The 27,689-nt window shown below is 39.0% G+C and overlaps 1 protein-coding gene across 1 annotated transcript in view; it reads right to left on the bottom strand.

Annotated features, from left to right (window-relative positions):
• The window catches only part of PIEZO2 (piezo type mechanosensitive ion channel component 2), a 318,044-nt gene that overhangs the window by 98,400 nt on the left and 191,955 nt on the right, over positions 1-27,689 (bottom strand). Inside the window, exon 8 of the mRNA XM_061994704.1 lies at positions 8,144-8,306. Coding sequence (XP_061850688.1) covers positions 8,144-8,306 — 163 coding nt within the window. The remainder of the gene's footprint in view (positions 1-8,143; positions 8,307-27,689) is intronic.

The following is a 27,689-nucleotide window of genomic DNA, read 5'->3' as shown; positions in this document are numbered from 1 at the left end:
GGATTTACCAAGGGTAATCTGACTACTACTTATGCTGAAACTAGCTTAGTGGATGAAGGGAGAGCCATGGATGTTAGCTACCTTGATTTTTAGCAGTGTTTGACACACCATGCCACAAGTCTTTGTTGACAAGCTGGTAAGCCTGATGGATGGACCACAAGATTGGTGGAGAACTGGCTACACTGTTTTTCCCAAAGTGGGGAAATGGCTCAAACTCAAACCGGTAGTCAGTCATAAGTGGAATTCCTCAGGGACCAACAGCAAGTCTCGTACTAGTCAGTATCTTCAAAATTATCTATGTAGAATGCACTCACACAAAGGTTTTGGATGAAGAGGTGAGGTAGATAGGCCAGAAGGAAGAGGCACCATATAGAGACAGGCTAGAGAAGGGCCAACAACGAATGCACAAGGTTTACAACGATCAATATAAAGTCCTGCATCTGGAATACATGTAAGAGTAAAGGCTGTGGACAGATTATATGGGAAGTACCTCTGTAGAATAGGCCCAAGGGGTCCTGGTGCACAGCAAGCTGAATACAAGCCAGCAGCAAACCCCAGCCGCAATGAAGGCAAACATGTCCTGGGCTGCATCAGCAAGAGTACTGCCAGCAAATCAAGGGATGTGATTATTCCACTGTACCTGGCAAGTGTCAGGTCATACCTGCAATTCAGTTTTGCTATCCTCTAGTTCAAGAAAGACACAGAAAATCTGGAGAACGTCCATCAGAAAATTGTCAAGATGATTAGAGGGTTGGAGAAGCTGAAAAATGCAGGAATTTTCTTTTTTTTTTTTAATCCTTCTAATATTTACATTGTAGTAGTAATTATTTTTAGAAAAAACAAGAAGTATCCTTCTTGCAGTAAGGCATGGTTGTAGGACAAGAGGGTAAGGGTGTCATTTGCTTCAGGGAAATGGTTTCTGATATTGAAAAAAAAATTAATCATGAGAATAATTAATCACAGGCATTGTCTGCCTTTGTTGGAAACATCCAAGACTTGGTGCTGGACAACCTAATCTGAGGTCCCACTCTCACAAAAAGTTGGATCTCCAGAGGTCCATTCTGACCTGAACTGTTCTGTGACTCTGTGATTGCCTAGGATTCACATGCTTTCCTTCTTTATTTGTGTCAGGAAGCTCTAAATTGCTGAGGACTGCTAAGGCAGCAGTCTTAAGACTTCTTCCTGTACTGTCCCTCTTTCTTCTGCAATCCTGAACTTCCCAGTTGAGTTGCCACAAAGAAGGAGAATCTTCCTGTTCATAGCACTGAGAGGAAGAAGCTCAATCATGTGATGCTAAAGGGAGGAAGCGGGTGCTCTGAAGCCAGCAGGCTGAATGTGAAAGCTAATGAGCATCCCCAGCACAGCATTACTCATCAGGACTCTTGAGCCTCGGGATACCATCAGGGAGAAGTAGTCACTACTGAAGTTACTCTGCTCTCTGCCTTTGCCCCACTTCTCATTTTGAACCTTAGACCTTGAGCCTATTTTTAATTTTCATTACTGTTTGGCATCTCCACTTAGCTTTCTGGTTTTTTGTCTCCTCCCAAGACTTCATGTGAGTTTTAGATTTTTGGCTCTGATGAAAGTAACAAGTATTCAAAATTTCAGAGGAATGTATGGAAGAACGTAAAATGAATATTATAGAATAATAATAGCAATTGCTATTCTCCTGTGCCAGTCATTAATACCAGGATGTCTATCTCAAAACTAGTAGGAATGGTGAGGATTAAAAGGTAGAATTACCTATGCTTCAAAATATTGCTTCAAAAAACCCTATTCTCCTTTGCAAAAGTGCTGTACTGCCAAACACACACACATATGATTCTAGTAAGAAATGAAAAGGGCTTGATTTGGGTTTTATGTTGCTGTTGAACTTACCAAAGGTCAATAAATTTCAAATTACCAAAGAATTACCGAAACTCTACCTCCTCTCATCACAACCTCCACCAGTATCAGTTGTTTAGAGTATTGAGACAAATCCTCGTTCATACAGCTGTAAGGTCTTGCTTCATAAAGTCATCCCTATTCAGCAAAGTACACAAGTGCTTGTGAAACCTCTCGCCTGTGGCAAGGTCTTGTGGACTTCAATATGATTTAAGTGGAGGCTGAGGAACTTTGCTGAGCTACAGCCAAAATATAAGCTACACACTAGCTTTAGTAACATGAGTCTGAATGTATCCTACTATTAACTACAAAGCAATTGGTCAAGTCAACTAATTGCTGTATTTTATTTCACTCTGAACAGTCTGTTTGTAAGAACTTAAGATCTTGTCTATTTCATCCTTTCTACTTAGCAGATACTTTTATTTCTGCTTCAAATTAAGTCTCACTAACTTGGTTTTTGGTTTGCAACACAAATATCCATCTGCCCTGGTACTTGCTGTTTAGTTTAAAAGATATCTACTGCAAAGAAAGACATACCTCATGGTGTAAAAGCTAGTTTTTGTCTGAACTTGAGGTGTTTCAAAGGCAGGGTCCAAAATTAGGCTTTTAATGGGAACTAGCTGGCAGTAAGTGTTCTCATTGTTTATGCAGACTCAGCTGATGCAATAGAATAAATCAGGATGCCGGGCAGAGGTCTACAAAGCTACTCATGAGAACAAAACATCCAAACATACTAGCTGGTTTTGAAACTCTCTGTTTCAACCCTAACAGTAAGTTCCTATTTTTCAAATCTTGACTTAGATAAACAATGGTTATTAATTTAGTTTTACTTCTCAGGGGCAATGGTAGCACATTTCACACACAACCATGTACTTAAATTTGATTGTCAAAGGGCATTTGTAGCCAAACTGTGAGATGAAATAAACTGATTCTGTGCTTAAAATACTTGTCACTGCCATTTGAAACTTTAATATAAACGTGGATCATAAAGAGCTATTTATCAGTAGCATTTACTTTGGCACCAGGGTGACCAAAACAATATCAAAAGAACTAAATTGTAGACATATTTTTAGTCTAAGAGACTACCGGGAAGGGTGAGAAATCTTGTTTTCTCTCTCAGACAAGGAAGAAAAGTCATAAAACACAGTACTAGTCACATGATTGCAACTTGCCAGAGTCCTTTGACTTGTCTAATTCTTCCAGTTCTTCCACTACCTGAGCAACTTTCCAATGCCTCTTAATTCAAACAATTAAAAAAAATATATAAGAGGACTCTACATTAAACTGCTGTAACTCTTGACTGCTGATTTCTGTACTACTTACCATTTACTCAACAGAATGAATGGACCCTATTCATATATTCAGTACTAAAAGTTACAACTATGACCTGAAACCTCCAGAGGTAGATTCCATCTTCTCATTTGCAGAGGTAAAATTTCACAAGACTCTGTGTTAGAACAGATTGAGATCCAAAATAGTAGGCATAAGAAAAGTAAAACTTCCATTTGACAGCCAAGTGCATTTTGCATGAGTAAGATCCGTATAGAATCCTACACAGAGATCATACCCTGAAATCTCATACATGCCATATTTTGACAGGCTGTGGCACACACAAAAAACTTCACCCTGAAACTTAAGATTTGAAGTGGACATTGTTCATCAGCTGCAGTCTTCAGAGATAGTCTCAAATGCATCTGTCTCAGATACAATGCCTGTTGCAATTCAGCAGGAATTCTGTCCATGAAGGACTCCATGATTTAATTCATACTGGAAAGTAAAAATACCAAGTCTCCATGTCTTAGTCCATTTTTAGAATCTGTTACACCAGTATTATATTTAGCTTATGTACATTTTAGACTGAATAAATATTTCCATGTGCATAAACTATCATACACATTTTGTTCAAACCAAGTGTAGTGGTTTTGCCTGGGTCAGGTTTTTGGTAGTGGGAGTGCTACAGGGGTGGCTTCTTTAAACAAAGAGCTGCCAGAAGCTTCCCCTGTAGCTGATAGAGTTAGGGTCAGTCAATTCTAAGATGGATCCCACAGTTGACCAAGGCCTGGCCAACTAGTGATGGAGGTAACGTTTCTGTGAATAATTTGAGAAGAGGAAGAAGTTGCTGTGCAGTTGCTAAACTGCAGCAGCAACAGGGAGTGAGAATGTGAAAACGTCTCTGCAGACACCAAGGTCAGTGGAGAAGGAGGAGGAGAGTGCTTAGGCCCTGGAAGACTCTCCTGTGATATGTGGTGAGGACCATGGTGAGGCAGCTGTGCCCCTGCAGTCCTTGAAGGCCACCAGGAAGCAGAGACCCAGTTGCAGCTGGTGGAGGACCCCACACAAGAGTGGGCGGAAGGAGGCTGTGACTCTGTGGAAAGTCCACCCTGGAGCAAGTTCCTGGCAGGATGTGGGAGCCCGTGGGGAGAGAGAAGTCCACGCCAGAGCAGGTTTGCTGTCAGGGCTTGTGATCCTGTGAGAGACTCAGGCTGGAGCAGTTGGTACCTGAAGGACTGTTCTCCCGGTGGATGACCCACGTTGGGGAAGGGTGTGAGGAGCTTGCCCATGTCGGAGGCCCCATGCTGGAGCAGTTTGTGAAGGAACTAGAGCCCATGGGAAGGACCCACCCTGGAGAAGTTCCTCAGGGAACAGTACAGCAGTGGGAAGTGTGAGGAGGCCTCCCCCTGAGAAGAAGCAGTGGCAATGTCCATCTGTAATGAACTGACCGCAGCCTCCATCCCCCATCCCCTGTGCCACTCAGAGGAAGGAAGGGGAGTCCTGGGAAGAGGGAGGGGTGAGGGAAAGTGTTTTTAAGACAGTTGTATTTCTTATTTGCTCTTATTATTCCTTTAATAAATCAAACCTTTTTCTCCCCAAGTTGAGTCTGTTTTGCCCATGACACTAATTGATGAGCGATCTCTTTGTCCTTATCTCAACTCACAAGGCTGTTATATTTCTCTCTCTCTCTCTCCTGTCCAGTTTAGGAGGGGGAGTGATGTTATGACTTGGTAGACCCTGCGATAAACCACTACACTAGGCTTTGTTCAAGAGATTCTTTTAGAATAGAATTGTACGAGCCATTTTTCACAGAACATGACAGCAGTATGCAGTAAACAACTGCTTTATACTAAACAGGGTGTAGCATATTGGCTTTGCCATCTATCCAACTACAGGTAGGTTAGTGGTGAGATCCTAAATACAGTGTAACTTTGAAATCACTGGGTATTGCAAAGGGAAGTTACAAACTTAGTTCCATAATGAATCAAATGCACCACAAATTCATAAGAAAAAAAACCATTTCAGTGAAATCTGGAATACAATTGTTTCTGGAAATAAATAATTGAGAATGGAGTCTACGAGGACAAAGATAGTAAGAGAAATATTAATTTTTTATCTATGGCACTTCTAAAGAGTAAATGAAGAAAATGCATATAGGAAAAAAAGGCTGCAAGGAGAAAGTGTGTAGAGGATGGTAAATTTCGCAGATCTCAGCATCTCTTTCTAATGACAAATAATTGCATCTCTACATCTTGTGCATTAATATAATTTTCTTTACATTGTTCTCTTTTTTAAGTGTACATTTTTCCTCAGAGGGAAGTATCATTCCCCTGGCATCTGAAGTTCCCACAGGACTGCCAAGACTTTGTACTGATGCTCATGCAGCCACGGGTTTGAGAGATATCAACTTTTCTTAAGTTAATCTCCTTTAATACCTGCTTTAGCTCAATTGTTTAGCAAGCATCTCTAATTTGATTTGTTTGCAGTTCTCAGAGACTGATTTTAGTGTCTTACGGGAATATCCACCTCAGACAATATGAGTAGTCTAGAAGAAAGAAGTACAGGGAAGTCCACTTATAGTTCCTCTCTAGTCTCTGGAGGAATGTGTAGAATTCACTCTCTATGGGTTTTGAGTGACAAGGTTTTGGTAGCAGGACAGCTACAGGAGTGGCTTTCTGTGAAAAGCTAATGGAAACTTCCCCTATGTCTGACAGAGCCAATGCCAGATCAAGCCCATTAGCAACAATTATGTCACCTCTGTGATTAACAAATTTGAGAAGGGGAATAAAAATTACTCCACAAGTGCAAAAACGGCAGCATCCAGAGAGATAAATGGGCCTGTTCCAGAGAGATGAATATGAGAGCAATAACTCTGCAGACACCAAGGTCAATGCAGAAGGACAGAGAGGAGGTGCTCCAGGTGCCAGAGCAGAGACACCACCTGTTCCTGTGGTGCAGTCCATGGTGAGGCCCTGCCCCGGAAGCCATGGAGGCCATAGGGGAGCAGAGACCCATCTGCAGTCTGGGGAGGGCCCCACGCCTGAATGGGTGAAGGAAGCTGCCCGAAGGAGGCTGTGACCCTGTGGGAAGCCAATACTGGAGCAGGTTTGCTGTCAGGACTTATGACACCCTGGAATGGACCCACGCTGGAGCAGTTCTTGAAGAACTGTAGCCTGTTGGGAAGGACCCATGTTGGAGAAGTTTGATGGAGGACTATTTCCTGTGGGTGGGACCCCATGCTGGAGCAGTGGAAGAGTGTGAGGAGTTCTCCTGCTGAGAGGAAGGAACGGCAGAGACAAACTGATGAACTGACTGCAGACCCCATTTCCCATTACCCTGTGCCACTAGGAGGAGGAAGCAGAGATCATAGAAGAAGGAAGGAGTGGGAAGGAACATGTTTTAAGATTCAGGGTTTCTTTTATTTCTCACTACCCTACTCCATTTTGATTGGTAACAAATAAAACTAGTTCTGTCCAAGTCAGTTCTGTTTTGCCCATGACAGCAACTACTGAGTGATCTCTCTGTCCTTATCTCAACACACGAGCCTTTCCTTGTATTTCTGTCCCCTGTCCAGCTGAGGAGAGACGTGACAGAGCAGCTTTGGTGGGCACCTGGCATCCAGCCAGAGTCAAACCACCATACACTCTAACCTGTGACAAACAGGCCCATTTATCTCCACTGAAAAAGCACTAACTTAGACCCAGCATCAAACTTTAAGAAGGTGAAAACTGGATGGAAACCACCCGGGTACCGTAAATGAATTCCCAGAGATGCTGAGATCACAGAGCTCCCGCTAACTGCATTTCACATGTGGTTACTCCTCTGTGAGTAGTTCTCATGATTTTACTACGCAATCTTTGAGATGTTAAGTTTTGGTTACAGTCCCAATGCTAAAATCTTATTATTATTTGGAAATATCAGTTTTCATTCAAGGAAAGAAAAAAAAAGCAAGTTTCCAAGTGTTTCAGTTGCAGAAGAAAAAAGTACAAAAAACTCCTTAAAAGAAGCTAGTGCCAGAGGGCATTGAACCACAATTTTTTAAAACCTCGTGACTTTGGAGAGACTAGTTTTAAGATTCCTGAAAATTTAAGACACAATTTTTTAATACTTCAAGCTGACAGTTCAGTATCATTCACATTTTATTACGAAGCCCAATTTATCTAAACCTCAAATATCAGACAATTCAATGTATTTTGTCTGCCATTTTAAATGTTAAACTGCTCCATTATCTGTTAAATGAAGAAATATCCATAAAATAAGAAAACCTTCAACATTTTTACTTGTTACTACAAACTCCATTAATTCATAGTCAAGAGTATTTTCATTGTGGTTTACAGCACTGCTAAACCTGAACTCTAAAATTCATACCAAGCCTCAGATGATCAGGAGATTAAAATGAATAATGCACTTTATGCTTCCAGTTTCTAGGCTTTTAGGCGTTCTTATGTTCCCTTTTTCCTCTGAAACTGGAATAAGTAAAACTTTACTTTCTCTTTTTTCTCTTGCTCTTCAATGAAACTTGGGATTTTCACTCAGGCACATAGATTCAGCAGGAAAGGTTGTAAGAAATTTTTTCTCAATCTATTAAAAAATAGCAGATTTCTGCCTTGTTGCACAGTACCTTATGCCAATCTAAATTCTACATCAATTCAGCTACACAAGCCCTGGGTGTCTGCCTTCTATTTGATAGCATTTAGACTACTTCATATGTTCCATTCTATGATATCAACACTGGCTTTCAAAATCAGATGCACTTTCAAAATCAAATGCACTATTGCTCTGCCACTGTAGGCCCTACAATATCCATGTAACTGCTGCAAGATCAGACTCATCGAGACACTTAACAAAAAGACTGAATTCAAGGTACAAGCTTTCACTTATTATTTCCCTTAACCTTCTTGAATGTTTGCACCTCTGTTAGCAAGTATCTGAATTGGCTAATCTCACAGTCATTATAGCTAAAAAAAGAAAAGGAAGTTACTCTTACAATGGGCTCTTGTAGCCAAAGACGAATAAGAGTTGCGAGGGTGTAGTACATCACCAGCAGTAAGATCGGATTAGCATGGTGATACCAATATAACTCTTGGTTTTTGATGATCATCCAAGTGCTTGAACAGTTCGTCTGTGTAAGAGAAGTCACACCAAACAACCTGTGGATATAAATAAAAACAACTAGCCAAGTTAGAGAATAAACACCAAATCTCACACGTTTAAAGATATTTTCTTTTGCTAATTTTTGCTCATCTATAAGTCTTAAGTGCTCTGTTCAAAAATAGTATTTGACAACTTATCTAAAATGCACTGGATATTTTCGTTCCACACATTTAGTGTAAAAGGAATGTTTTTTGCACTTGCTTGTCAACCTTTAAAAAATGCAAGTATAATGTTATTACACCTACGATGACCAATGTGAAAACTTTAAATGACCTGCACCCTGCAGGCCCAGAGCTACAGAAAAGCAGGAGAGAAAAATCTGGCTGTAAGGCTGTTTGGCAACAGCAGCAACGTGACATTTTAGAGTGATTTAGTAAACTGACATACAATGCCATTCCACTCACTCTGCTGGGACAGAGCTGTAAAGTACAGGTCTTCAGCACATTGTATAGTTTGCTGGTTTTTTTTAACAAATTTCTATCTAATTATGCATATAAAGAGTTCTACTGAATTTATAGCTGTTGTGAATATAAAACATTCTGAAATACAATTGTTCTAGATGATCAAATGCTGGAGAAAAAGAGATAAAAAATAATTCCATAACTGCTATTACTCTAGTGACAATACTACTAATCAATGATATGAGATATTTCACTATTTCTGGAAAAACTAGGATCTGACAATATTTCTATTAAGTAAGAAACTTATGTTGGTAAAAAACTTTTAAGAGTAATTAATTTAAAAAATCCAACATTTTAGATTTGAGACATTAGATGCTTTGTCGATATGTTAGATGCTGCAACAAAACTAGTAGGAAAATTATAATTACTCTTATTCTTTCAATGTAAAATACTTTGCAGAATCGCAGAGCTAGTGCATAGAATTACTAGTAGTGTATATCAGTATTCACAGTAAATACTTTTGTTCTATCAACCAAGTTTTTTCAATTTCAAAGAGTTTTCAATTTTTAAAACAAATATACTTGATTCTAAGAATTGCTTAAGGAGAACTATTTATTCCAAAACTATTCCAAACTATTCCAAACTATTGTTACTCTATAAAGGAAAATAAATACATTTCTAAAAAGTTTTTCTGCTGGAGGGTTTAATTGTAAATTGTAAATGTCAGGAAGATTACTTCTTTACCTAGTAAGATTTGACATGAAATACAAATTAATGAATATAAAACATAAGTACGATTTTCAACAGAGTTGTGCTGCTTGAAATCTCCCTTTAGTTTCTGTAAAGTGAAAAGAATATTTAAAAGGAGAGGTCATACCTGCTGGTTCACTGGAGGTTTTTGGCATGGGCATAATACCATTAATTGCCAGAACTAGATCTCTAGAGCATTTTATTAAATAATTTTTCAGCACTCACTTCTCATTCTAGTTGTCATTACAAACCAAAAGTTATAAACTTTACGACCTCTCAGAGCTTTTGGGTGTAAAATAAAAAAGCAAAAGATCCTATATACAAAAAAAATTATTGTAACTTAAAGGAGATGATAGAGCTGTCTTTGGTGTTTACTCAGAGTCAAGCTTCTGTAGCACCCAAGAACGTTCAGGGCTGGTGCTACAGTTTGGCTCCACCTGATTAAAATCCCCACTGGATTGTATTCTACTCATATTTCTATCACCATAGGGGAATGTGTTGTTTTGTTTGCTTTCCTCTCTGCCAGCTGACTTGTAATTTTTGCCCATCAGTGAGTTGTTGAGTTCCTAGTAGTTTCATTATCTCTGTTTCACAACACATCTGTCTGCCTTTGATTCATTTAAAGATTTTCCATGTAAGCACAGTACAAATTACTCTATCTCCGTTTCATATCAGAATCAGAGTGAAATTCAATTCTTACAGAAGCAAGCAGTATTTCCATTGACAGTGAGTGATGAGGGAAAGTTCCCAAAAGTCCTTGAAACCTTCTGCCAAGCAGCCATGATCTTTATGTCACATATTACACTCCTATAATACATTTTATAATATAACTATAAAGTCTCAAAAATTTAGGTTTTACTTTTATCTGTACTGAAAAAAACTCATTCTATGTAATCCTACCAGTTAGTAAATTTAATACATTTCAGTTAAAATCTCGTTCTCTTAGTTTCATTTGCTTGCTTCAGTTATCCATACATTATACTATTGGACTTGATTCTGCTTTCTTCTGGTCCTGTATTCAGATAATATACACAAGTTACAATGCATCTCTTCCCCTTTATTTGCCATTTGACCTGCAATGTATTTAATTAAACCACTTCACTTTGTCTCACGAATTGTAAATCTAGAGGAACTGCTTCTCAGTTCTGAACTCTCCTTGGTGTTTCAGAAGTGTTAGTCACAAAGGTACTCAATATAACATTCCCCACCTATCAAATTCAAATTATGCCAACAGCTTAGGAATGCTCATTCTGTCTCTTCAAGCTTCCAGTAAGGCTACAAGTTGTTACTCATTCAATATTTATGCTTCATCAGTATCTTCAGTTAGAACTGCTAGTGCAGAACATTTTTTCAGTGACATAAGAGTCATCTCCTCTTGTTCAGAGATTCTAAATACACAGGAGTGACTGACATAAAACCTATAAGCATTTACAGTAAGCAACATATATTAGGGCATTATTTAGTTTTGATATATCATTACATTCTGTACTGAGATATCTTTGAGATATCATTACATTCTGTATTGATCATAATCATCTATATTTGTGTCCAACTCTGATCCTGGTGTGACTTACTTAGTCAACATACACATATACCATCAGCAAAGTCAGAATGAGTCCTAAGTGAGGGAAACCAGACACCAAACAAGTATATGCATGTCTGGATAAAGATGACACACACAAACATTGAGAAATCATTTACTAATTTTTTTACCTTTCAAAAAATTGCATGTAATGTCAAGAACAATTGGAAGCTTGCAAGATGCAGTAGATTAATCTTTTTAATCTTGCAAAGATGCAAAAATTCTTTCAATGTTGTCAGCAGTACTCTGAAAATTGTTTTGTTTTGGTTTTTTTTGGAAATTTTAGAAATTCTAAAGGGCCAAGAGGTACTTAAATGCCTGACTGCACAATGCTCTGAAATAACACTGTGAAAAACAGTTCTTAAAGGTGATATATTTTTGACCAGTTCCTACTCTATAAGCTTGTTTTCCCACCAAAGCTTCCTACTGAATCTGTGAATCATCCTTCTTGCAGATGCACTTTAATCTTTTGTGACTCCCTAACAAAGCTGTAATCCGTGGCCATAAAATGTCCTCATCTTTTTATATCAGTCTAACATTAAAAACCAGAAAATTAATTTCAATTTTAATTGAATACAGAAAAACAAACTGCTTTTTCATTCACAGATATTTGATGAAGGAGCTGCTGGAGTATGTTTTATTACTGCATTATGTACATTGCTACAACTTCTCCAGCATCTACTATTTAATTACTACATTAATTACAGTTTAAGAATTGGTGACAGGAAGTAGTCATGGTATTAAATATGAACAAAAATTATTACATAAACAAACAAAAATTCTCATATACAGAATTACCAAAAACAGTAATTACAGATCTGTTAGGTCTGTGAATTTTGCCTCCAGTAAAAATGGTTTGAATGTTTTTCTTTGTAAAAACATATTTGTCAGCTCAGATCCTGCGTGTACTAATGTTTTAGGAGTTGATTTCAGACCAGGATTTTCCTCATAATTTCCAAGGCCAGGAAAGGAAGCAATAATTCTGACTTCCTGCATAACCGTAATTCTTTCATTGAACAAATAACTTGTGGTTGAATTATAGTTTAGAAAAGCATGCAATCTTAACTTCAAATAATAGCAAATCTTCTACTGCCTTATTATTTTCTACTACATTTAATTTCTGTGATAGTTTCATCTAGATGTGATTTCCAGTTGCTGCATCTTCCTACAGCTCTGTGTACTACTTTACATACTACTTTTTACTATAGAACAGAGCAGGAGTAATTTTCATGTATCTTCTCTGAGCTTCACAACTCATCCAATGGTCCAGAACAAGTATCTACAGTCCACCTTCACTGTACTACAAAGCTTTCCCCTTTTTGTACAGGCTGGGGGTCACACTTGATCACGTCCAAAATACCATGGTAGAAGCCCATATTTATATGCCTATCCAAATACATTTAAGCTTCTTTGGATTATCATCAGATGCAAAATAGGTAGATGCTGGTTTATGGCTACAGTATTAGATCTGCAATTTCTAAATGGGTTGATGTGAAATTTTTACACACTAATACACAAATCTTTTTTTCCTCCCAAGTGATACTTGCTGCCTTCTCTTCCTGGGGAACTCTTTAATTTCTTCTATCTTCCCAGCATTGAGTAAGCATGACAGCCAGTTTCAAAACACATCAGCAGAGCAGTATGAGATAAAAATGGCACAAAGTTCCTCTGAGCTACCTGAAAGTGTCTGACTGGTAAGAGGAGGAGATGGAGATGAAGGTGGAGATGAAGTGAGGAGTCCCATTATATATGACAGCCATTGGAGGCAGAGTGAGAAATCCTGACTTCATGACTACCAATGTTCACCACAACTATTTAGAAATTTAGAAAATCCAATCTGAATGGAAGTTAATTTAGCATCTTAGTGGTTTTCTTTTCTTTTAATTTGTCTGAAAGAACTTTGGATGAGACTGAGCTGAAATTCTGACTGAGTTTGAGAGCTGTTACATTTGTTTAAGGACTGGGAACAAAAAATATCTAAATAGTGTTACTTTGGTGTCAGAAGCAGTTAGTTGTGCTGCATATAGCATTCAAGAATATGTATCAAAATACATAAATGTAACAAAAATATTAATGTTTTCTGTAGAAAGTCTCCAAGATAATAATCAACAATGTTTTAGAGACTCACTTCTGACTCACTAAGTGAAAGCAAATAACCATACAGTTAGGTCATGAGTCCAACCTAACTCCTGACAATTATGCAAGCCACACTTAAAAAATTCATTCAGTGCTCTCAATCAAAGAGAGGACATGATGTGATTCATAGTGGTAGGAAAACATCTGTTATCAAGTCCTATTGATTGTATTTCCTCTGAAGGGTCTGAGAATGTAGTGGATTCGCAGTCTTAATTTGTCTTAGTAGACTAACTACAAATGCTCATAAGATTACACACTGTTTTGTTTTATTCTCATATATTCTAGCTAGGTTTCTACATACGGTGACTCAAATTGCTTCATTGGCAAACATATAAACTCCCAAAACTGCACGCAGATTAGTGAAACCTTTTCCTAAACACCATTTATTACAACTCAGTCTGGTTAGAGGTATAAGACTACATCAACAAAATAATTTCATATATTAATATCATGACATAGGTTTAAATGCTCTGTATTCATTAAAAAATAAGGAAAATAAATAGAATTTTGGATGCCCTAAGAAATAGTAAAAGACTGGGCATAAAAAAGAAAGGAAGCAAGAGTTCTCCTAATACACTTAATTTTCTGTTTTATATTCTTAAACATTCTTTTTCAAGGTGATAGGGACAGAAACTAGAGTGAAATCAGATAACTGGAGCAAAAACAGAGGAAAAGAAATCTGCACAGCTATTCCACACAATACTTCAGAAGCCAGAAGCTAACATTTCCGTAGGATGTAAAGACAGGATGTTTGAAAACCCAGACCAAATGTCATCATGCTATCTTTTATCAAGGGAAGCAATAACAATGTGCATCTTTATTGAAAATTGTATATTTGGTTTAATTAGAAGAAAAATACGGGAAGAACAATCTGGATATTTTAGTCACAAGTCTAATGTGTGTTATAATGCTTATCTCTTTTTAAAGACAATCATGTCAATTTCTTTAAGGCTATTAAGGTGGCTTTAGAAGTTGGGGGGTGTTTAAGTGGTATTGATTTGGAAATTGCAGATCTAATATTGTAGTAGTACTACACCACTGATTTTAGTGAGTTATTACAACATTGAGAATACTTGCATGTCATGGTCTCACCTCCACAATTGCTTTGATGATGAGCAACAGAAAGTAACAGAGATTTGTCTTTATGGAAGAGTAATCCTTTTTTTTTTTTCTCACAGATAGCTGCTACCACAGTATGTACATTGCACCATGAGTCATACACTATGTTTTTAACAATGTACTTAGAACATTAACATAATTGGTGTTTTATGGCAAATTATCAAGTCACAGATGATACCTTATAATTTCCAAGGCTTTTTTACACCTGTTTCAAGCCTTCTTCACCTAAATATTCCTGTTTCTCCAGGTAACATTTGCTCTTTATCCACAACAGGCTGGATGTACATTACAAATACTGACTGACTTAAGCAGGAAAGATTATTTCACAGGACTTGCTTCCTGTTTCAGGAAAATATTTGCCATAGACTAATAAAATAAAACAATGATGTGGGTCTGCAACTCTTTGACATGGCAGAAGACTGGAAATTAAATCCAGAACAAGGCAAGATTACAGTTTGAAGATAATGTCTGCATCAAGCCACCTCAGAAGGAACTGTGTATTAAAAACCGAGAAATTTATTAACAGTAAAGCTCCAGAGCTTAGGGGGAAATGTAGCCCTTTTTTAGGGCAGTATTGGTGTCAGAAATCTTTTTTTTTCTGTGAGAAAGAGGTCTGATACACAGGGAGAAAAGGCAAAACTTCACATTTCAAAGGATAAGCCTCAGAGATTGAGATTCTTGAAATAATGGAAGGGCTATGTCATAAACTTTAAGTATTGCTTGAAGATTGAACCTTTTTTTCATACATTGACTTAAAGGAGGTACATATTCTTGTTGAATTGGAAAATGCTTCACGGAGAAGATGAGGGAAGGAGTGGAAAGAATTAAAAAATAAACTAGCAAACAGAAAAAGTCATTTTTACATAGTCCTCCTAAGAGTCATGAGATTTCACACAAGCTACCATGTTGAGTTTTCTGTACTTGGATGGCCGAGCTACACACAAATCATGATCCATACAATGATATCCATAAAGCCCTTTCTAATAGAATCCTCAGCTATCCAACTACTCTTATCATTTGGCTATATGCCTAAAGAAATTTGGTTTGGAAAGCACTCAGACAGTCCCACGGCAATTCCAGGCTCATCCTTCCTTGTCTTCCAGAAGGTTGTTACTCTTTAGGCTATAGGCTGAGAATTCAGAGAACACTGGGGGTAAATAGGGTATGCCAAACTAACACAGCCTTTTTACAGAAATAGTAGAACACTGTGAGGAAAAAGATGTGAAAGTTGGCTGAAATGCATTAAGTGGCCCAGAGAATTGGGTTTGAGATGAGCAGAAGGCATTTGGTTTCACATAGCTTTTTAGAAAAGAAGGAATGGGAAAACTGGCATTCTTCTTTCCAAATCACCTTATTCCTAAGATTCCACAGAGAAGGAATTGAGAAACATAGAGTCACCGAACAGTCTTCTCCTCAGTTCAGGGAGACAATTGTGTAGGGAGATACTGCAGACACAATCCTTGGTCCACAGTTCGACTAAAGTTATTAAATGTATCCATTTTCAAGTGATACAAGCTTTAAAAACCATTGCAAGTACTTCTAGCATTTATAAGACCTAGACTCTGCTTTGGTTCAGATATATAATTCAGAACTGGATAAGTGGAACTATGCCATATTAAGAACACCACAAAAATTTGACTGTTTGTGTTGAGAAGTATTACGATAAATTTTAGCTCAACATTTTTGGAAATATCTGAAAACACAGACCAAGACTGGAAATTTTTTCCTTCAGAGTGTGCTATCACAATGGTATATTACAGGCATACATACAGTGAATATAGGCTTGGTGGATAAGTAGATCACTCTAACCTTTGTTTTAATGTCATTATACTTCTACAGCTCTTTAGCAGATGTCAATGTCCTTTTTTTCTACCATGTCTTGGTTTCCATAGCTTCTGCTGGATCAAAGCTTTTCTGACAATGACAAAACCTAATATATCTCCCACTCTCTTCTGAACATCAGTGACTTTTCTTTTAAAGAAAACCAATTTCAACTACTGATGTATTGCATGAAAAATTTCATGAAAAACTCATTTAAAACTTGTGTGCTAGTATCATCCATTTAGTGAGGAAAGACAGAAATTACGAGCTATTAATTCAGGAAGTTGTACAGGAGAAAAGATAGCTTTAAGGGCTCTGAATTATATAAAAGCCTGCAAAAACTGTAAATACAACACAGATCTTAATTCAGGGAGAACAAAATGACCACACAAGCAGCCACAATAAAATCACTTTGCTCTCAAGTGAATTAACAACTTTAAAACAGGATGTTAAATAGTATCTGCTCTATAACCTGTTTTGGTTTGTTTGTTTGGTTGGGTTTTTTTTAAGTAACCAGATAATGGAATTTTCTCTGAGACTGTGTGACTGGAACTTGTAAATGACTGGACATCCATTAAAAATGACCAAACCTCAGACACTCAAATACTTCAGATATCTGAAATAAAGCAGACGCCCTGAGGAGAATTTAAGCCTGAATATAAAGATTTGTGAGCTATATACCACATTTCATCCAATAATTGAGCTTTGACCTGACTTTCTATTCCAAAAGCTCATAATATGCTTTCATGGACTTAAAGGCAATAATTCCCCACTGTTATCGCTAATAGTAGATGTGGGTCTATTAATCCCTTGTTTACCAAGAACAAACAAACCCACCTTCAAAAGCCTCACATGAAGAGGACTTATTCTATCAGTTGGCTTCCTCTTTTGATCCCCAAAGCATTTAATGTGTCAAACCGATGACAGAGCTCAGCTGCCCTCTCTGTTTCTGATGATTATTGATATTGATATTGCTCTTTTCAGCACATTAGCAAGATAGAAAAGCAGTGATATTGCTCTAGCTCTTGGGGACCTTTGCTGCAACTTCCAGAGGTGATCATCTGATGAAGGAACGTGCTGAAGCAGCAAATCCAGTATCTTTTCATCCCAGATAGATGAGCATCTAGCAGAGGGAGGACCACCAGATAGGATGGCAAAAAGGTGGTGAAGTGGGAGTAAAGCTGCAGAAGAAATTGCTTAGGGCCTCTGCCTGATACCTTAGCTACCTTGTCTCCTTCAATATAATCCTTCCTCATTAGCACCAGCAATATCCCTGCTTTGACAGCAGTAGTTCAGCTAATGTGTTAGGTATTTATCTATGTAGATAGTTGTTTGTTCTGTCACTAAGATAAAACTACTGTAAATGCAGCAGGTTTTGTATAGGGTTTGTTTTTTTGTTAAACATTTTCAGCTACAAACCAGAGGCAACCGAGGGAGCATGGAGACTGCATGAGTGAAGACAGCATTGCTGGGATGCAAGGATGGAGAAAGAAAAGCCACCCCAGCAGTGGAGGATGGCTAGCACTGGACACAGTGGTTTGCCACCCACTCCCCTTCCTCATATACACACACATTCCCTATGACCACAAAAGGAATGAGAAACAACTCATACTGAACAGCACTGCCTGGGGAAGGTCACCACCGAAATTGTGACAACAAAATTGATGGTTTTTTAATGTTTAGTTGCATTTTCTACTGAGAGATCAAAGTAATGAGAAAACAGGTCCAGGTTTCTAGGGAGTCATTTGGAAAGTAGAAGGAAAACCAAAGGCACATTCAGAAACATTCATGGGCACAAAGGCTTACCCTTGCCAGAGGGTAAGATTGGACACCTCAGCACATAGCATGAGGCACGGCTTAATGATGTCTTTCCTTGCCAACTAGTAACTGAGGTTATTGGTTTTTCAAAGTGAGTTGGCAGTGTTGCTGAAAGGAAAGGAGCCAACGGTCCCACATCAGAAATTATCTACTCAGAGAGAGCAGGGGATGTGAAGGGAGGACAATCTGCTCCCAAGACTCAAATAGGTAGTGCATCCCATGGACAGACTTGTTATCCTAAGCTTGGGTGCTGGGAGATGGATGGATGCATTTATACAGCTATGCCATTGAGTATTAAGCTTCATCAGAAATATTTTAGGAAGAGGAGACCATACTTAAATAACCCCAGTGAGCATCAGCATTTAGTGGGGTGGTGCTACCTGATCAGAACGTGCAAGTGACTCAGTACTACAAAAAATCATGAAACTGCCTGCCAGCTTAAGAGATTTACTTTTACCTCTTAGAATAACATACACAGAACTGAAACTGGTTTAAAGTGTAGCTTTGTACTCATTTTAACTTTGAGGTAACTTGGTCTAGAAACAGACTGCAGCCAAATATTTTGGGTTTTAGTCCAAGCTCTGACTGTCAGGTGAGGAAGGGAGGTGCTATGCAATTCATTTAACTTCTCTACTAGATCATTTTTCCACCTCTGGAAGAAAATGATGATACTTTTCAATCACTTTGGGACAGTTTGCTAGATTCAGTGATGAATGGAGAGGATAAAAGCATTTTTAACTTATTCACCCAGTAATAAAATTGATTGAAAAAAAAAAGCAGGAATCTCAGAATCACCAAATGGTGAGTGGTTGGAAGGGATGGCTAATAGATCATCTAGTCCAACCCCTTGCTAAAGCAGGTCCACCTAGATCAGGTCACTCAGGAATGCACTCAGGTGGGATTTAAAAACTGCCACAGAAGAAAACTCCACAACCTCCCTGGGCAGTCTTTGACAGGGCTTTCTCATCCTCACAGGAAAGAAATTTTTCCTTATGTGGAATTTCTTGTGTTCGAGCCTTTGTCCATTACCCTTAGTCCCGTCACTGGACACTACAGAAAAAAAGTGTTTCCGCATCCTCATGACATAGATGTTTTAAATACCTGTAAGTGCTAATGAGGTCCTCCCTCAGCCTCCTCTTCTCCAGGCTGAACAGCCCCAGGTCTCACAGCCTTTCTTCATAAGGAGGGTCCTCCAGCCCCCTGATCATCTTGGTGGCCCTATGCAGGACTCTCCAGAAGTTCCCTGTCCCTCTTGAGCTGGGGAGCCCAGAAATGGACACAGGACTCCAGATGAGGCCTCATCTGGGCGGAGTAGAGGGGGAGAAGAACCTCCCTCAATCTGCTTGCCACACTCTTCTTGATGCATCCCAGGATTCCATTGGCCTTCTTGGCCATGAGGGCACATTGCTAGCTCATGTTCAGTTTATTATCAACCAGGACTCCCAGGTCTCTCTCTGCAGAGCTGCTCTCCAGCATGTCAATCCCCAGCCTGTACTGGTGCATGGGGTTGTTCCTTCCCAGATGCAGGACTCTGCACTTGTCCTTGTTGAACCTCATGAGGTTCCTCTCTGCCCAACTCTCAAGACAGTCGAGATCCCGCTGAATGGCAGCACAGCCTTCTGGGGAATCAGCCAGTCCTCCCAGTTTGGTGTCATCAGGGAACTTGCTGAGGATACACTCTCTCCCTTCATCTAGGTCACTGATGAAGATGTTCAACAAGACTGGCCCCAGAACCCATCCCTGTGGAACTTCATTGGCCACAGGCCTCCAACTCGATTCTGTGCTGTTGATCACCACCCACTGAGCTCTGTCATTCAGCCATCTTTCAAACCACATCACCATCCTCTCATCCAAACCACAATGCCTGAGCTTTTCAATAAGGATGTAATTGGAGATGGTGTCAAAGGCCTTACTGAAGTCAAAGCAGAGGACAACCACTGTTCTCCCCTCATCTAGCCAGCCAGTGATGTCATCATAGAAGACTATCAGGTTGATCAAACAGGATTTCTCCCTGGTGAAATCATGTTGACTCCCACCTGATAACCATCTTTTCCTTCATGTGTTTTGAGATGGCATCCAGGATGAGTTTTTCCATCAAGAAGAGTGTAGCCAGCAGGTCAAGGGAGGTTCTTCTTCCTCTCTACTCTGCTTTGGTGAGGCCTCATCTGGAGTACTGTGTCCAGTTCTGGGCTTCCCAGCTCAAGAGGGACAGGGAACTTCTGATGAGAATCCAGTCAGAGCCACCAAGGTGACCAGGGGACTGAAGCATCTTCCTTATGAGGAAAGGCTACAGGAACTGGGGCTGTTTAGTCTAGAGAAGAGGAGACTGAGGAGGGATCTCATTAATATTTATAAATATCTAAAAAGTGGGTGTCAGGAGGTTGAGGCATCCCTTTTTCTATTGTATCTAGCAACAGGACAACAGGTAATAGAATGAAGATGGAACACAAAAAGTTCCATTTAAACTTAAGAAAAACTATTTTACTGTGAAGGTGACGGAGCCCTGGCACAGGCTGCCCAGAGGGGTTGTGGAGTCTCCTTCCCTGAAGGTCTTCAAGACTCGCTTGGACATGTTCCAATGTGATCTGATTTAAATGGACCTGCTTCAGCACGGTGGTTGGACTAGATGATCTCTGAAGGTCTCTTCCAACCCTACCATTCTATGATTCTATGATTGATTCCATCACCTTTCCAGGAATGGTGCTGAGGTTGACTGGCCTGTAGTATCCCAGGTCCTCCTTCTTGCCTTTTATTGAAGACTGGAGTGACATCGGTCTTCCCCCCAGTCCTCAGGCACCTTGCCAGTCCTCCACAATCGATTGATTGTCTTAGCAATCACATCAGTCAGCTCCCTCAGCACTCATGGATGCATCCCATTAGGTCCCATAGATTTATAAGTGTTAAGCTTGTCCAACAGATCTCTTACCTCATCCTTGTTCACCAAGGGAATGAGTGATTGATACCTAAATTAAGAAATTCTAAAGTAGAAAATACAAGCAAAGAAGATACTATCTTTTTTTCAGCAGAGAATACACTAAAGTAGAAACTCCAGATATGATTCCTATTTGTTTTTAAATGGAAAAAGTAAAGTAAAATAACAAGCTATGGGAAAGAAGATAAGTGGCATAATGAGCAATGAGGCTTGGGAAATGTGGGGAAAATGCCCAATTTTAAAACCAAAGCTGTAAAACATTGCTGATTTTAAATTGATAAACTGTATCTGATTGGCTCAGTTTTTATGAATAATTTCTCATCTTCAGCTAAACAGACATAAACAAGAGATTAAGCGCATCCACTCCAAGTGTTTAGTGAAACCGATGTAGACTGCCTCTTGCACAGACAAGGACTAATTCCCTGGCATGTTCTTGACCGAGTCAGGCAGTCAGGACTGCATTTTGTACCACCTTTGAGGAATGTGAGATGAATCATTTGTCAATGTTGATACATTGACATGAAAACACAAAGAGCTACAAAAGTGCTAAATATTTATCATCACAATTTCTGGAAATATCACTATGAATATAAATGCTGGTAAGCAGACCTCAGGAAAATGGTAAAGACAAGTTTATCATGCCAAGAAAAGTTTGACAATTATAATCCATGTCTCCTAATACTACAAAGCAATAGTGATTTGAATCAGGTAGGGGAGAGGGGTTGATGTCTGTCTGTCCCTTTCTGTCCTTGTGTTCATGCACCTCCTCAATGATCATAGGATGCGGATCTGTATTCTGAAAAGAAAATTAATAAGTCTCTTCTTCAGAGTTATCCTCTTCAAGTCCACACAGGACAGCTTGTGGTAAGTAGAGCATCTGCATCCAAGCGTCAATGTGGGAAGCAGACACACAGTGTGTATGGACGAGTGGAGTGATCCAGCTCTCCCTGACCATAGACAAAGCTTCTGCCAGTGGGGAGTTGTGCTGATGCCATGTGAATCAGCTGTCTCAGTGGGAGGTGAGAGTGATTGCACACTCAGTTCAGTCAAACCAGAATCAGCAGGCAAGTTTATTACGGTACATCAGCACTTTTAAAATCTTTGTCACCTTCCTCTGTCCCTCTCACTCTAACATTTCAACACATCCCAAGAAAGAGGCATCTTTGGCTGTTCTTATAGCAACACATAGCTATTTGGGGTCAGGAGACAGTAAGGAAGTGGAAATTCGCCAATATTATGTCACACAATGGTGACTGATTTTTATATTTGCAGCTTACACTTGGTTTCTGGATACAGGAGTGCCAAGGCTCCCCTCTCTGCACTAATGAGAACCACCTGTGGCCAGGGAGAGCCCCAACAAGCTGCCAGAGAGCTCACCAGTTGCATGCTCACTGCTGTACCAAAACACAGCTTGGAAACTGGTCTTTCCTGCCTGTAGAAACCCATTGCTTTTAAAAGGTCTTAGCAGGTCTCCTGGTTTACATCCTATTCAAATCCAGGTGAAGAGAGAGAGATGTAAATCGCTTGTGGTGCAACATCAGTAACATGAATAAAGTTGTAGCTGCTTCTGCTAAGGGTAAATTTGGCACTTCACACAGGGCATCAGTTGGTGAATGTCGGTGACTCCGCTGTGGAAATGGAGAGCCACCACCATGCAGACTGCCAGTGAGGCTGTGAAGCCCTGCTTTGTTTACTTACTGTTGCTTTTTTCAGGAAGTTTAAAACTTGCTATAAGTCCTGGCACGAACAAAAAATTTCTGCTTTTAAAGAACTGCAGTGTGTAGCCAAAAGAGATGAGTATTCATAACCATGTGAAGACTAGCAAGGGCTACAAATTCTCCCCAGTAAAGCTGGTTAAGTTTGCACTGACTTCCCTGGTTGCACTGAATTCCCTATTGTCACCACTGGACTTCCACCAAGACATGAGCTAACCATTTTAAATCAATGTTGAGTACAGCTCTCCTACAAAGTAAATGTAGAATGGACATGCCCACTGATAAGTGAATCCCCAAGAATTCCCTCTGAATAAGAGTGGAAGGAGGTGAATTCATTTTGGATGAATCTCCAAATACCCATGTGGTAGACACTAACCTGGAACTCTTACAACAGTGAGTAGTTTTGCAATGTTTCCATGGCTTTCTTCCTACAAGCAACTGGGAACTCCACCACTGGTTCTCCTATCACATTTGCATAGTTCAGACAGTGCATTCAGAATAGTTAAAAGTGTATTGCGATTTAACCTCAGACAGCAACTGAGTATAATGCAGCTGTTCACTCACTTCTCCTCCCAGCAGGATGGGGAGAAGACTTATATCAATCTTCTTCAATCTAATAAAAAGTTAAATCTGTAATGAGATTCTGATCAGGGTTCACTAAATAAGACTCTTCCTTTGTCAGTCATCTTAAGTAGCTTCTGATATAAACCACATCAGCTTGTTTCAGTTAAGTAAAAGGAACTAAAGAATTTGCAAGGCTTGTTAAGAACCAGTAGACCTTCATTTTAGGAAGGAGAAACAAACATAATGGAGATGAGTTTACCGGTATTCATTGGTTCACCTGTATTTTCAACTCTTCTGCCATGCTGCCATGGTAACTGCTTAACAGTCCCAGCTATAGGTGGGAATCTTTTTGGTCAGCAGATACACATTATTAAGTAGTTATTAAAAAAATTAAGACTGCATGGACTCTGATGGTTCAGCTGATATAAAATGGGCAGTTCACTGTACAGTACAGAAACATTTCCTAGTGTAATATTGAGAAACTTGCTTTGTATGGTGCACAAAATCCTGGGACAAAATGTATGTAGCAAAATCATGCAATACAGAAGAGCACTTAGAATAACAGAGTCATAAAACAGTCTAGGTTGGAATGGCCCTCAAAACGTCATCTTGTCCAAATTTTCATGGGAACTGGAGCCCAGATGAGCCCACTTGCCTTGAGCTATCTTGTAGTTTAGAAAGAGATTATGATAATAGCAAGGAAGATTACTGTTTTTTGTCAACAGGAGTCTAGACTTGCATTTCTAAGCTGTTAACATAATAATTCACTGAAAGCACATAGGCTAAAGCCTTCTAAGTAGAATTAATAGTCCCCTAAGATGTGCAAAACTTCCATAACAATAAGGTTAATTAGCTAACTTCTCTTCCTCTGCAAGAGAGAAATCCTGGCTCTCAAACCTGATCTGGTCATTGTGACAAATGTGGTGACTAATCCAGCATTGTTTGGAGCATGGTCTGTAGCTACAAAGTGTGCTTTTGCTAACAGAAGATGATGGAAACAGAACAAGGGCAGGGCAATGCAGTGTCTTTTACATGGCGCATATCCAGGAGTCTCTGCCCTGACAGCAGGTGCTGCAGTACCATGGTGGTTAAGTGGCTAAAACAATCAGGTAGAAGGTATGTAAGCTGTTGCAGCCAAAGGGCAGCTCAAAACATAAATGAACTTCAAATACTGTCTTGTCAATCACTGGTTTATGTATGACCAGATTACAAAGCAACTTCAAAGACTTCAGAAATTCATAAGGAGCTAAGAATATTCTACCTCTCAGAGGTGAGCTACCTTTGAGAAAGGTGCCAAAGATGATCTGAAGCAAGGACTAATAGCTGCTGCACCTTAGGAGAAACATGTTGCCCCGCTCTTGGCCCCAGTGGAGCTACAAAAGCAACAAAGCAGCAGGACACCAGTGCCTTGCCCTGAAGACAAGTCAAACATTGCCAACAAGGTAATTAATCAGCTACATCTTGCTACTTTGGCAATATCTGCTCCCTTGCTGAGATTTTTATCAGCACACTTAGCCTCTAATTTAGAACAGACAGCTGGATATCCCACCCTGTTCTGGCAACTCCAGGAATAATCTACTATCAAAGTTTTGAGGGAAGTTCAAATGGAGGACTTCAGACTAGATTCATCTCAGACAGATTTGAAAATGAACTGCATATTCTGAATCTACCTTCTGTAGCAAATATCAAAATAACACTCCCTCAAAAAACAAAAGAGGCATTCAAGCAAGTTTCTAACTAGTTACTGTAAAACCTATTTAAAAAGTCCTGCTTAAAGAGATGGATAAATCTCTTTCAGATGAAAATTTCCTGTTGAAAAGATAGCCATAGATTAGGCTTTCCCACTCAGATTGCAACAAAGCAATCAGTTCTGTAATTTGAAATTCCCATTTGCTTAAAGGAGACGTGAATTAAGTATGACTGTGAAGTGGATGACACTCCCTGGACTCCTAGGTTTGCCTCATTTTACAAGAGTGATGCCTTCCCATAGATGAAACCATCTGTATTTAAACTATTTTGAACATTACTTTCCTGAAAACTACAAGAAATAGAAGATAGGCCTAAAGCTCTAAGAGCGCACATTGGTTTTCATTTATACAGGATTACTGGATCTTTAAATGAATACGCTTATAAGCACAGTTTTGGAAAGGAATAACTTTACTGACTCAGGATAAGCTTCATATGGCTGCACTGATCCTATTTCTTCCTGTTGGCAAGGCCTTATCATTGCCCCAATTACATCCTTTTCCCACAATAAACAACATCAGGAATAAAGGAGGCAGCAATCTGAAAAATTGCAAACATATCATTACATATTTTTTCAGGCTGTGGCACTGTGTACGTAATTTCTAAAATCTTTTTACCTCATTGACTCGTTTTTGTTAACTTGGCTGAAAAGAATTTTGTGGCAGAAATATGATATTTTCCAAATTTTGCTTTAAATGCATACTTCTTGCTATTATCTTACCATATCTCTAAATCATCAATTTTGCAATATGGCAGCAAGTCAACAAAGAAGGTATCTGTTTTTAATGAAGTTCTAAATCTATTTGGACACTTTATTTGACAGAGATCAGCTGGTAATTAGCCAGTGTTAATTTATGCAACTAGGTAGCTCCTAACTGAGGAGTAGATTCAGCCTTATGTATACTAGTCCTCCTGTGCCATTTAGGACCATACTTTCCAAGGCAGTGAGAGCATTGGCTTGAATGGCTGCTACTCACTTCTCCACTCTGGGCTGTCAGGGTCAGAGGGAGCATTACGCAAGCACTGCTGCTAGTGTGTTTAACCCTGACACATCAGCTATCCTTCAGACTTTTCAGTACCTTAAACATTTTCAATCTGCAAATCCTGGTGCACACTGGATGGCACTTCAGTGTGTGTTTGTGTTTATGCACACTACAGAAACAGAAAGCCACTACAGTAGACGTGAAACTTTGTAGGAGATTGATGCCTTTATGTTTCCTAACAGCAGTATGGCAAATACATGGGACTTTGCTATCCTAATATCCCATTTTGAGAGGAAGTACTTTGCTTGCACAATCCCATAAGGTTTCGAGACAAAAAATAAACATTCACCAGATTTCAGACTACACCTTCCAAGAAAACTGCTGTCTTCTGGTAAGACTATTCAGTCACTTACAATTACAAGCACTGAATTTCGAGTTGAGGTATTCTTAAAAGGAAGGATCAGCACAATGTAGATAAAAATTTTAGCTGTTAGCTTGAGAACTTTCCAGCTTGTTTGGGTAGTGTTTACCTTCATTTAGTCTGAAATCAGTCGATACAGTGGCAAGTTGAATGCATTACTATTCCAAGACAATACATTTTTTTATTGATCAGAAGCAGCCTGTACATTCCTCATCAACTTGAGAACTCAAATGCAGAAATACCAATGTTAGTAGCTTCATAAAACACTAGCTTTACACTCTACAGGGAGAAATAATATCCCCCAGCAGCCCAACTGGAATAGTTTTCATATCTGCTCTTGCATCTGAGGAGAGCTTATTGTGGGGAGTGAGCCCTTAAAACTTTAGGGAGAAATAAAACTCCTCTTCCTCATGCTTTACCTCCCCTTCATACATGGATAAAGGTCAGTTTGTAACAACACTAAAGCTAACACACAGATACACATACTCACTGTATTTTTTTTTTCATAGAGTGAGTTTATTGCAGCTAAGTAAGTAGAGTTTATACCACTGAATACGTATGAGAACAATCTGCTCTTCTCCTTGCAAGAAGACATTAAACAGCATATTCTGGGTGAGAATTGCAGAGAAGAATCTGAGGAATTAGATTTTTTCTCAGCATATAATTTACTCATGCAAGCCATACACTAGCATTAAGGGGAACTCAGTATATTTTGCTGTGCTTCAAACCAAGCACAGCAATAAAATAAAATAGCAAGGTATTAAATTTCTTCTAAGATGAAAAATGCTGAAATATTTTTTCTGCACCGTTCCTGTAGATGTGTCTCTCATTTTCCTCCTCTAGCCACTACTTATATACCAAGTCATTAAAAATCCAATTAATGGCTTTTCCTCACATTCAGATTTGTACTTGTAAGCATTGGTAACACCTGCCTTGATGCTCTTCAAGCACGTAGCCCTGAAAGTAGATCAAGGTAAATCCATAGCATAAAGAACTGTGATTATAAAAACAATCAAGATACATATTTACTGAATTTTCTGTTGAGTTGTCACTGGTGTTTTCTTTATTCAAAGAAGACTTCCTATGTAATTTAGAATATCATATCATGTGTAAAAGGCAAAGTGCTCAATGGTACCAGTTCAAGAGAAAGTCTCCATGAAGGTAACAAAAGGTTCAGTACCTAGTCCAAAGCCCAACACTGGCACTTTTTGTAATCCAGCTTCTGAAGGTGTTTTTTCTTTCTAAAGTGAGGCAAGTAAACTTACTTGCAATCATATTTTTTCATTAAAAAAATTAATGACTAAGTTAGCGCAGCATATTTGTACCCAAAAATTTTTTTTCATAAAACATAGAATTACATTATTTTTTTAAAAAAAAACCTTACATGCAGA

Source organism: Colius striatus, chromosome 4 (genome assembly GCF_028858725.1).
Source record: "Colius striatus isolate bColStr4 chromosome 4, bColStr4.1.hap1, whole genome shotgun sequence".
Classification (NCBI taxonomy): Eukaryota; Metazoa; Chordata; class Aves; order Coliiformes; family Coliidae; genus Colius; species Colius striatus.
The sequence above is the reverse complement of the archived record's forward strand: the minus strand, read 5'-3'. Positions and strand labels throughout refer to the sequence as shown.